The sequence below is a fragment of the Gossypium raimondii genome, chromosome 12 (genome assembly GCF_025698545.1).
Source record: "Gossypium raimondii isolate GPD5lz chromosome 12, ASM2569854v1, whole genome shotgun sequence".
NCBI classification, from domain to species: Eukaryota; Viridiplantae; Streptophyta; class Magnoliopsida; order Malvales; family Malvaceae; genus Gossypium; species Gossypium raimondii.
In genome coordinates this window covers 38,877,192-38,889,664 of record NC_068576.1, presented here as the reverse complement: position 1 = coordinate 38,889,664, position 12,473 = coordinate 38,877,192, and the positions used below count along the sequence as shown (strand labels likewise).

Genomic DNA, 12,473 nt, shown 5'->3' with positions numbered 1-12,473 from the left:
AAAATTATACTTGTCAATATAAAATAAATTAACATATTGAACCAAAATTAAAGTTTCATATATATAATTGCACAAAATCAAAGTCCATATGTAAAATTACACGTTGAGTAGAAATTCATGTATAATTTTGATATTAATCCCAAAATGATCACATCAAATTATTTATTCTAATATTAATATAACAATAATATTTGTTTCAATAGCTGATGATTCCAAAGTTTTTATTGAAATTTAATTGAGATTTAATGTAATTACAAAATTTTAAAGGTTTTGGATAAAAATTTAAACAAGTCATCTATTGATGTGTTTCATTTTTGTTTTAATATATATATATACTTATGTGTTTTAATGTGTTATTTTATATTTATCAGTATTCTTTTGAAAACTCACATATATTTATAATGTAATATTAAAATTATAATAAAATATATATTATATACACATGGAAATATACTTGCATCTCAATTACATGCATGGATTATATTTTATTATTTAATATGAAGGAATGATACATTTACCTTTCGTAAAATTAACGAGTTTTACATAAATTTATAATTAAGATTAAATTAATTTTCTTTTTCCTTTCCAAATTTCAATTAATAATAAAACACTAAAGCATTCATAACACATTAAAATAGTAAAAATAAAACAAAATGAAATTCAAACTATTTATATTAATTAAGAACAAAATAGAATGTACTAATTGATATAATCGACACCAATACAATATCAATAACCATGGGGGAGTATGAAAATAATATGGTGCATGTACATTATTTTTCAAAACTAAAACAGAGGACACAACAAAATAAAACATTGAAGAAACATGTCTTCCACAACAGTTGTCGGGATTTTTCGTTCATCACATTGGATAGTTACAGCTACCAATGGCTGCCAACGAGAAGAAAAAGAAAAACCCAACATTGTAATGGCAATTCAAATAGAAAATAAATAAGAATAGTAGGTGGGAAAATAAACTTACATGGGTTCTCTGAAATGATAATGCCAGTGCCATTGAAATGACAGTTCCAACTATTCTTCCCTGCAGCCTTGTAGAAGAGATTCATGGCGTAAGAAGCATGAGAGACGATGGTGTTGGGGCGGTAGCAGGTACCACCAGGTTGGATTGGCTTGCAATCCACTCCTTTTTGTGAGCAGCTGTAATTGATGTTGCCATTGAGCCTCAAATTCTCTGTTGATGGCTTCGCAATGCACCATGTATTTTCACCACCGCTGCTCGCCTAGAAAAAGAACAGTAATGAGTAGTCATTACAATGCTGTGTTAAACTTGGGCTCGAGCGCGTTATTGCAGCAATAAGGATAATGTGGATTTATGCACGTTTTAATTTTGATTTAATAGTAGATATTATATTAAAAAAAAAAGTTAAAAGATGTCATAAGTTCTTGTACTTTTCACAAATTTGAAATTTAGTTCTTTATATTTTTATCATCAAGAATCTAATCTCTCGACTTTTTAGATTTTAAATTTCAAGTTCAATTGTTAACACTATTTTTTTTTGTTAAATTGAATGGTGTGACATTTTAAATAAAAAAAATACTCACTTGGTAGCAATATAACTAAAAAAAGTGAGGTTCAATATTTTCAAAACTAAACCGGTGATTAAATTGGTCAGGCCACCAATTTAACGGTTCAATCAGCCTAATCGATTCAATTAGATAAATCACTAAAAAATTTCCTTCTCTGATCCAGTACCTTGATCGGTTCTCGATCTAGCCGATCCGATTCAGTACTCCGGCCGATTCTCGGTCCAATCCGGTTCAAAGAACCTTGATGAAGTTGTAACGAACTTGAATTTAACAAATAATTTTAATAATATTGACAGTTAAATCTAAATTTTGAAATCCGAAAGACTAAATTTTTAAAAATAAAAACAGAGACCAAATTCTAAAGTTACTAAAAGTAAAGTGACTTATAGCATATTTTAACCTTTAAAAGAAACATGGTTTTCATGCTTTTAAACAGTTATGTCACTGGCTGGTATCTATTTGGGCTTTGCATCCCCATTAAAAATGTAGTAAAACTCAGAATGCTGTCTTTCTTTTTTTTTTTTTTACTGAACTTTTCGGACCAATATGAATTTAGACAAGCTGGTTTAAATATGAATTAAGTTGGATTTCAATATTCAGAGTCAGAGTACATCTACCTTATTTTCTTAATTTATTTATTATGTTATATCATATGAAAATATAATTAAATATATTATAAAAATATGTTAATTTGTTTGTGTTTACAAGTTCTTAATAATAGTAAATATATGTATAATTACTAAATATTAAATAATAATATAATATTTTTTTTAAAAAAATATGAACGATCTAAATCAATTTACTTTAACTATTTACAAATACGAATAATTTAAGACCAGATTTGAGCTCTATTTTTCGGACTTGGAACTTACCTTCTGGTTGGAGTTTCTCCCATTACCATGTCTTCTTGCATCTGCATGCAGCAGCACAACCCCCATTATACAGCACAAAAATACTTTAACGCCATTCAGAGAGCATAAGGAGATTAATGGAGTAGAAATATACTATCTTTAATCATATGTCAAAACTCTTCTTTATTTTACAAGCAAGCGATTACATTATAATGGGAGAAATAAAACGAGTTTACATTAAGTCAATGGCATGATCTTCATATACCAAAATTTAAAAAAGGAAGAATAAAATGATAAATTCCTCAATAATAAAAGACGGAGATGATAACGGAAGTAAATGCACCTGGACAAGCACCAAAACAAAGAAGCAAAGAGAAGGCAAGGTGAAGAAATGCCAATGCCAAAAGTTGTCTTCCACACTTCATTTTCTGTTTCTTTGGTGTTTAAAATAGAGCTCAAGACTTTGGTCAGTGAATGAAGGAAGATCTCCCCAAAAGGTATATGTATATGTAGATAGTGAAGTGTGAGTGAATTTACTGAAAGGTAAAAAAGGTAATTTTTTTTAGAGCTGTTAGCTTCATCTTCTGCATGTGATACCTGTACAGTACTCTAGCTAACGGAATTATTCATGTGAATTATGTTGGGGGTTCTATTATGTCTTTGCTAAAACAGCATGACTATCCTGTGGTACCACTGAGGTGAGAAAAATAAAATGCAATGGGGGCTTGGTTAACGTGGGTGGAGAGAATCATAAGCATAGTAGCTGACATGGTGAATATTTTAACTGCTAATCACCATGTAAAAGAGTGAACCGTCAACTGGTTTTGAGAATAATTATGATACACCATGTTTGTTTATTAATTATTGGAAGAGAACGTATCCTAAAATTTTTCATTTATAGCAAAGGGTATTTTCAGTTTTTCTTTGAAAACTCGTATTCAACACCCAAGCCGGACATACAATTCGTACATAACTGTTGATTCTCTAAGTTTATCAACATCCATAAACATACTCGTATTAGACACATATGTATCTAAAACTCACAACCGAATCTAAAAAACATGAACATATTTCCTATGAAGCCTCTCTATATCTTAACTTTAAGTATCAAATTGTATTTTGTCTCCTATATTCAAAAAAATAGATAAAATAGTCCTTATGCATTAGATCAAATAGTATACTAGTTATTTCGTTAAAAATTTCATTTATTTCTACTTTTTAAAAATTAGCCCATGTATGACAATATAAGTAACACATGTCATTGTCTATTTATTCTGTCAACCACACTAGTTTTTAACAGCACAAATGCATGAAATTCAGAAAGGACCACTTTGCTCTTCGATCTAACGTACAAGGACTAATTTGCCCATTTCTTAAATAGGATCAAAATGCAATCTTACTCTTAACACAAGGCATCCATGATATTTTTACCTGGCCATCGAGAACTTGTCAGGACTAATTTATCTATTTTTTAAATAGGATCAAAATATAATATTACTCTTAACACAAGATATCCATGATACTTTTTCCTTAGCCATTGAGAACTTGTCATTGGCAGAAAAAGGATGCAGAAAATTATGCAAATGGGACAGGTTTAACCAATCATCAGGGGCATTTTATTGCATCGTAAATGTGAAACTTTTTAAAAAACAAACAGGAGTGGAAAAAAAAAATTGCTCACAGAAGAGGGAGGCTTTGTCTTCACGTGAATGATCACTGTGGTAACTGGTGGGTCATTCTTCAGAAATTGCCAGAATTAGCTCTGCTGCATTTGTCTGCCAAGAATTGACTTGGAATCTTGGACCAGACATTGCTGGTCTTTTTTTGGGAATTATGGCCTTTGGCTTCTTCTTTGTGTTTTGTCCACAATTACCAAACCATTCACAAGAAACAACTGCAAAATCAACCTCATTAATCTTCCTATTGCCAACCAAACAGTAATCCATGAGTATCGAAATGCTATCTAGTTCGATAAATAATCGGGAAGATCATAAAACAAGAAAACAGATATTCATTTCAGCTGCAACAACACAGATTTTTATTGTTAATGGTTACAATGCTACATCTCCCATTATCAAACGTTGAAGACATGAACCTCAGACTCCAGAGGGAGAACTATGCATGTGTTATCATGTTATACCCTGGATAAACGTTACATTGATGATTGAACAACAAATAATATATATGCCGACGAGACTACCGTGTCTGAGACTCAGTCCAAACACTGGTGTTATACACCAGATCCCAGCTTTGCAGTCTATTACAAACATATTACAAATACAAACACCACCTATTAAAGGTTACCGACTTAGGGCGAGTTGCTGGACCTCAGCTTGTTCCGTAGTCCAACAATTCCCACCTGAAGGGACGGAAGATGTATAGAACTTCGGGACAGCTCTTAAATAGTAGGGCAACACAGACGCATACAGCGGCAACTGCTACCATTGAAAGCATTGCAGGCCTGTACACCAATGACCTGTTGGCTGTTCCATATCCATATGCAAGCTTTTGATCACAAAGCTTGCAATTTCGCTTTATGGATCTCAATTCAAGCTGTCCAATCTCAAAGCTGGAGGTTGACTCGTTGTTTGGCTTCTGGTTTGTGCTACAGTCAGAGACGGCACTTGGAATATCGACGACCACATGCCCAGAAGGTGGTCTCTTATTAATTTTCTTCTGTACCAGGTGGATGTAAGAGTAATGGCCACGCAAGCGAGCGTAATCTTCAGGTGTAGAACCGGTGCTGTCTCGAGCATTTTTCCAAGCATCAATGCCAACCTAAATATAAATTCGGAAATACATTAGGCAGACACAATCTAGATTGAACAAGGTAGAAAAGGATGCATTTCAAAATATGATAATTGCAACAACAATTCTGTAGTTCTGTTCCAAGCATATGCTTAAAAACAAATCGGATTACCTTTCCAGGATCATCAGTCAATGCATCCAGCAAATCCTCAGAACCATCTTTACCCGCTGCAATGTGAAGAGGGGTCAAACCAGCAGGGCCTATGACATCAGGTCTAAACAAGTAGCTTTTATGAACACCATCAGCTACTGTCTCGTTTTCAAATCCTAATCTATCTGAAGTCTTCTCAGGGACAAATCTTAAAAGGAGCTCCACTAGAGGTCTACAATTTTTCCTAACAGCTCTGTGAAGAAGACCCATCTCTGTTAAAGCAAGGTTAAGGGAAGGATGTTCCCCTGAACTGACTATTCCATCAAGAAGAATATTTAAGAGTTTCTTCACTACAGCACACCATTCATGGTCCATAGAGAACTCCATAAGCCACTTGAAACGCCTTAGTGGAAACAGTTCCGGGTTAGGATCCAAGTGGCCCAATCTAGATTTCAATTGACTTCTATGAAGAAGCCAACCAACTTCATGAATGAAATCCATGGCTTGATTTTTGGCTTCCATTTTTCCACATCTGCCAATATCTGCATCTGTGTCAGTAGTCTCCAGCACAGACTCCAGCATTCGAATCTCTAAACAAACATCATCCTCAGCAACTAAGAAAGGGAAGAAACTGCTATTAAGACAATGGTCTTCAATCTGGAGAAGATGTAGTAGATGTCAACTTCAGCTAACTAAAGGATTAGTCAAGAGTAAATTACATAATATGCATCTTATATCACCTACATGCAAGGGGAAAAAGAAACAAAGACGGATATTACAGTAGATTTTATTAATTTTCTGCTCCATGACAAGAAGATAATGTCTAACGAGCACAAAGCAAACGGAAAACCAGAAACTACATCTTTCTCTACATTTTAACCACATACTAATATACCAAAACCAACTATAAATTTATACAAGTTCTGGAAGCAGCCAAGCATCTTCACAATGACACCATTTATATCAAATACTAAACATCCTAATACCATTCTCTATTTCTCTTCCCTCCCTCAAACCCCCCCCCCCAACAACCAAAACCCCAAAATAAGATGGAGTTTCATGTAAAGAATCACAACAGTAGACCTTATCTACAATCTATCTTGTAACCTCTCATATGATTGGAGAAAACATTACTAAAATTCACATATCAAAGATAACAGCAAGGAAAGAGGGCGACAATGGAATCAATTGTAAGAAGAAAAAGCCACCTCAATGAATCCTCTTCCAATCACATTAGGGATGGAGCAAGAAAAGTTAATACACTCAAGCTCGTCTTGCTCCTTCAAATCATCACTGTCATCCATCAACTCATGAGTAGCTTCCTGTACCAGATACTTCCCTTCTACTGCACAGAGCAACCTGTAAAAGGAAATCCAAGAATGTAGGAATCTCTTGAGCAACCATAGAAGGCCAAAACAAAATATAAAGTAAACTAAATCTTATTTTATACACGCTGCTACTGATCAATTAAAGCCATGGAGCTTGAGGGTCAAGATGACACAAGAATTATTGACTGCAATAAAAGCGTAAAGAATACCTTGTGGCTGGCTGAGACAGGTTGATGCCTTTGACTGAAAATTGAGCTCTCTCAGTTGCAGATATTGCAATTGGTTTGACACTCATAATTTTACTATAATGATTGCTTCCGAGAGGTAAAGATGTATCTACGACAACCTGACCTGCAGCATAAAAATAAATTGGTTAGAATATTCAATCCTGCATGCAAAAGTGCTTTTGCTTGTCCATTATTTGGTCATATGAATTAAATAAAAACTGAACTGACCATTATAAATGAATGCTATTTGATCTAGCACCCTTATACATATCCATCCAGTCCTCCAGAAAGTGTCATCTGAACAATGCAGAAGCCGACTCAAACTGAAACTCAGATCATAGCGAAGCTGACAAAAGAATTCAGAGGATTAAAATTAACAGCATTTAAAAGCAAAGAAGATAAAAATCCATAGTTTCAAGCAAACCAAGCTTACTTCATCCCATGCAGCCTCAGCTTGACGAAGGTAAATTGTCAGAACAATGCAGCCAGGCCTAATATAGCTCTCGATGTCAGTGGGACTATGTGATAGCCAGTCAAGAATCTGGAAGTTCAAACATTTTACATAAGCATACTTTCTGAAAAAGCAAACCCCAAAGTACAGTTACATTCAAATACTTTAAAGTACCTGTGCTCGCAAGACCAGAGGAAAATCATTTGGTTCCTTACCAAATAACTTAAACACAATCCTATCTGTACGGCTCTGCAATGGTCAAAGTCAAAGAAATTATCAGAGACTAAAGTTTTAATAACATAATTAATGACACTACAGATATTACAAGACAGTAATGGATTGTCAAAATATATATTATTTGATAGATGGATTATCAAAATATTCAATTGTAATTGCTTGTCATGACACGAGATAAACTCTCTGCCAATAGGGGTGAGCAAAACTCAATTCAACTCGAAAAAATCAAAAAAAAAATTTCAATTTTCAAGTTGTTTGAATCAAGTTGTTCGGTTTTTCGAGTCAACTCAAATTAATAAATCGATTTTTCGAGTTCGAGTCGAGTTGAATTTTTACAACTCAAATATCCAAAAAACCGATTAAGCAAAACGACATAGTTTAAGGTTAAAGTTATAAACTTATTTTTAACTGTCTTCCACACTTTTATCTTTAGTTTTTCATCAAGTAGCTTGATCCTCTTTCCCAATTAAGAGAAACCCATCCCCAATTTCAGGTTTATTTTTTGTGTTGATTCAAGCTCATGTCTTCCCCGCTTAACAGAAAAGCACCCCCCAACTTTGAAACCCTAAATTTCTCTTGCTCCGATCTCTTCCATTCCATTCTCGGTGGCTGCATTCACTGGCACTCCAATCAATTTCAAGTATCTTTCAACTTTCCTGTTTACTTCGTTTTTCCTTGGTTTTTCTTTTATGGGGGTTGCTTCACTCTTTTCTATCTACTATGGTTCTTAGTTGACTTGTCATTTGGTGTTTAACAAAGGTTTAGACACCATACATGTTAGACCTTTGTACCTAACAATCTTTTGTTCGAGTAATAATGGTGCACATGACAACACAATTACTGCCATGAATTTCCACCAAACATTACCAAAGACAAAACTTGTTTGTTAATTAGTTGATCTTAACAGCTTCTTCAACGGATATATTTTGATTATCTTTTTTAATTAGATGAAAATTAAAAATGATTTAATTACGTTTTTTAGTAAAGATTTGCTTAAATAGTTTTAATAGAAATCTGTTTAAAGTTATTCAGTTAGTATTTTCTTTTTTATATCATGAGATTAATTTGAAATATTATAAAAAAATGAATTGTGTAAGTAGCTTATTTAGGAAAATTTATTATTCTAGCAAGAGATGATTACTTTAAGTTTTAAGTTGATAGAGATGGACTATTCTGTGAATGTTTTTCTAATGTTTCATAATTTCCAAATAATGAAGATAAGTAAGTTCAAGAAATGAAAAAAATAGGAAAAAAAAAACTTTTATAACTATTTTTTTATCCTTTTATTTAATTTCAATGTAACTCGAACTAATATATTGGATTCAACTCGACTAAAACTTAGTATCACTCGATTCGAAAAAATTTCAAATTGAGTTTGGTTGATAAAATAGGATTCATCAACTCGATTAACTCGAATTTCTTTCACTCGATTCAACTCGACTCAATCGAACACTCACCCCTACCTGCCAATGTTATATTTATCAGACACTGACTAGATTCAAGAACTCTTTCAAGGAACTAGGCAAGGTTAGCATAACCATGCTAAAGTTTTCCATGCATGATTCCTCAATAGGTCATAACATGGCTCATTCTACAACTTGATGAGGAGTTTATCATAGATTGATTTTTAGATAAGAGGGACTGCTTAAGTACTGACACAAACTAGAGGCACAATCTGAACCTGCTGCACAAGGTCAAGCCACCTAACAAATGTTCTTTACCTCATAGAAATATTCATGGACTTTTCATCAACAAATGGCATTCAATCATGCACATTATGCAATATAGAGCTACCTGAACATCACCACTGGAACTAGAAGGTGATTGGGCAGAGGCTGAATCTGAATTCCGACTGGTCTGGGGTGGACTTGATTGATGAGAATCTTGCTGGACCCATGAAGGGCAATCAAGGGAGCCAGTCCCTGCATTCACAGGTGCAAGTGACCTCTCTATGCCATCTGTCTCATCATCTGAGTCAATGTATATGTCATTCAAATCAAAATTATTTATCTTGACTGCTCCAGCTGTATTGCTTGGCACTTCAGCACCTTTAGTATCACAAGATTGTCTTCCTGTATGTGGAATCTGTGATGCAGTTCCAGTTATGTGGTGCTTGAAAGGCCGAGGAGGGCCTTGGCCATTCGAAAATAAAGCTGAAACAGCTTCTAAATCACAAGCTTCTGGCAAAAGCCCAGACATGTTTTTCCCCCCTTGTTCACCAGTACGGCTTGCAAGGCTCCTTAGAAGATGAGTAAGCAAATCCTGATCTGTGGTCTGATCAGATCTGTTAGCTGTAATTTAAGAACAACAGAATCATTCACCAGTGTAGTGCAAAAGAAACAAAAAAATATTCCAAGAAAAAACATACAGCTAGGACCATGCTACTATAAAAGAAACATGCCAGCTATTTTATCTCTAACTTCTAAATTCATCTAGAATCCAGATTTCATAGAAAGTGCATGATAAACATCACTGAAATTTCTTTCCACATTGTTAGTTCAAGCATAACCATTAATTCACCTTAGGTCCCCATAAAAATAAGGGAAAATGATTGTGAAGTATGAAAAATAAATAGCTGTGGAACCCCATTGTTCACAGAAAAAACGAAACCTTAAAATAAACAGCCACAAAACCCAACTAGTATTTGTTGTAGCAGAAAGCAATCGAGTTACTTACAATGCATGTTAGAAAGTATCCTCAAAAGACTTAACAATAGATAACCACTAGTCTGCTCATCATTCAACGAATTGCTATTGACAATGGCATCAGGATTTGTTTTCCTCCTCCTTTTATTATGGCCAGCCAAACGTCTGCGACAGCTTCTCTTACCTTCATCGAACTCTTGAAGGACATGAAACCTAAAAATCAAACGATATGTCAGCTTGAACTACAATAACACATCAAGACTTTCTTTTCTATCAGAATATCTAAAAAATTTAAATTAGCCACTCTCTTCCATTTCAGCAAAGGTTGCAAATTTTTAGATGCTTACCTACTGCACTGCTGACAAAATCGCTGCATGACATTTCCAACCAGTGCCTTACTAGCTTTGGAATGCATCTCACAAACCTTATGCCGTCTATGATAATCCTTGGCATGGCTCAGATCAGCCCCACAGTCCTCAACCTGACAAACTGCACGATTCCCAGAACCTCCACTCAACTTAGTCTTCTTCCCATTAGTTCCTTCCCAATTTCTCATCCCCCTTTGACTAACTGGATAACCATGGCCACCTTGGGAACCGAGCTTTAAACTGAGGGAACCTGCTTCTTGATTCGGAAGGTCATCTTCAACCACAATAACCCTCCTTTTCTTTTCTAATTCCCTTTTCCCTTTCTCAGTTTCCGGATTCACTTCTTCAGAGCATGAAGATGAACTATTAGACGAATTCCCTGGAATCCCAGACCCGATTGGAAAAAATTGCCTTCCCATGCTATCAGCAGACACTGGATTTATAGAGCTAGCTATGAAAAGGTCACCATCCCATTTCCAATCATTCAAATCCCACTCCAATGTCCTTTTCCCAACTGCCGGCAAACCCACCGGATTCATCATACCATAAAATGGACGAGCTTCGTTTCCAACTCTAACCTCCATTTTTCTAAAACCCAAATAACCAGAAGATCCGAAACCCAGTAAAGTGAACCTAATAGAACTTATAATTTTAACAAAAATAAACCACAACTTTAACCCTATTCCAGCTACAGATCAAAGCTCCAACCCCCCCCCCCAAAAAAAAAACAAATTATACCATCAAATTATAACTAATCAGCTTCAGTTCTCCCCCAAAAGTCCAAAAACAGTACACCGACACATCCATGATTCCAATTAAGCGCAACCCACATGCCAAATTAACTTGCGAGAAAGGGGGGGAACCCAATTATCAATTACCCAAATCTAAAACACTGACCCACTTTTTTTTTTTCCTATTTCCAATCTTACAAGAAACTACCCAATAAAAAAACCTTCAAAAAGTTAAAACTAAACAAGCAGAAAGAATCAGAGATAAAGATTAACAGATTCAAAAAAAGGTAACTTGCTGAGATGATAAGCTGCGGGGAAGAGTAGGGAAAGTGCTAAAACGAAAAGTGAACGCAAGTTTTAGACAAGTTGGGCAAAGGTTTTTTCTCTGATGATGATGAAGGCAACGTGTTTATTTGTTTGCTTTGCTTGTTAGTTCTTTTGGGAAAGCGTTTGGGTAATGGTTTGGTGTGGCATATAACACCAAAATAGACAAGGGAAAAGGAAACCATTAATTTATAAAAGAAATTCACTGAATTTTACAAAGAAAATGTTCTTTTCATTTTTACTTATTCAGTTATTCGAATTCCAATTGTTCGATGAAATGTGAGAGAGAGAGAGAGAGAGAGAGGGGGGGAAGAGTAGAAGGGATGGAAACAGTGCATCATTATTATAACCAAAAGCTTTAAAATATGTCTGTACTAAATTGAGAATCTTTTCATGTATTTTTATTTTTAAATTTTTTATTTATTTTTATTTTTATTTTTATTTTTATTTTTAATAATATTGCTATTAAGTAAGTATTTTTTATTTTAAAATATCACATTAATAAATTTAACAAAAAATTAACAGTTTTAACAATTGGACCTAAATTTTAAAATTTGATAGAAAAATTAAATTCTTGAAAATAAAAGTACAAAATTAAATTCCAAAATTTTCAAGAGTATAAACCTTATTAAAATCAAAAGGCTAAAATATGTCATCAGTTTCTATACTCTTCATAATTTTAAATTTTAGTCTCTATACATTTTAGATTTTAAAATTCAAGTTCAATTATTAATAAAATTAAAATTATTTTATTAAATTTAAATTTATTATAATATTGTCTTTTAATTATTTATTTTATTTCAAAATATCATATTAATAATTTTAATAATTTTAATAATTAAAATTAAATCTGAAAATTAAAAA

The 12,473-nt window shown here is 33.8% G+C and overlaps 2 protein-coding genes across 2 annotated transcripts; both read right to left on the bottom strand.

Moving 5' to 3' along the window:
- Positions 1 to 654: 654 nt before the first annotated feature.
- Positions 655 to 3,377, bottom strand: LOC105764020 (glucan endo-1,3-beta-D-glucosidase). Its single transcript, XM_012582463.2, has 4 exons — positions 2,743 to 3,377; positions 2,421 to 2,461; positions 983 to 1,241; positions 655 to 891 (listed from the first exon to the last, which is right to left on the bottom strand). Exons 1-4 carry the CDS (start codon positions 2,822 to 2,824, stop codon positions 863 to 865), a joined length of 411 nt encoding a protein of 136 aa, XP_012437917.1. The 5' UTR covers positions 2,825 to 3,377; the 3' UTR covers positions 655 to 862.
- Positions 3,378 to 4,390: 1,013 nt separating this feature from the next.
- On the bottom strand, positions 4,391 to 11,764 carry LOC105764019 (squamosa promoter-binding-like protein 1). The gene is made up of 10 exons (XM_012582461.2): positions 10,534 to 11,764; positions 10,218 to 10,399; positions 9,336 to 9,832; positions 7,479 to 7,553; positions 7,287 to 7,394; positions 7,082 to 7,199; positions 6,836 to 6,977; positions 6,507 to 6,657; positions 5,320 to 5,955; positions 4,391 to 5,177 (listed from the first exon to the last, which is right to left on the bottom strand). Exons 1-10 carry the CDS (start codon positions 11,136 to 11,138, stop codon positions 4,728 to 4,730), a joined length of 2,964 nt encoding a protein of 987 aa, XP_012437915.1. The 5' UTR covers positions 11,139 to 11,764; the 3' UTR covers positions 4,391 to 4,727.
- Between the last annotated feature and the right edge of the window lie 709 nt (positions 11,765 to 12,473).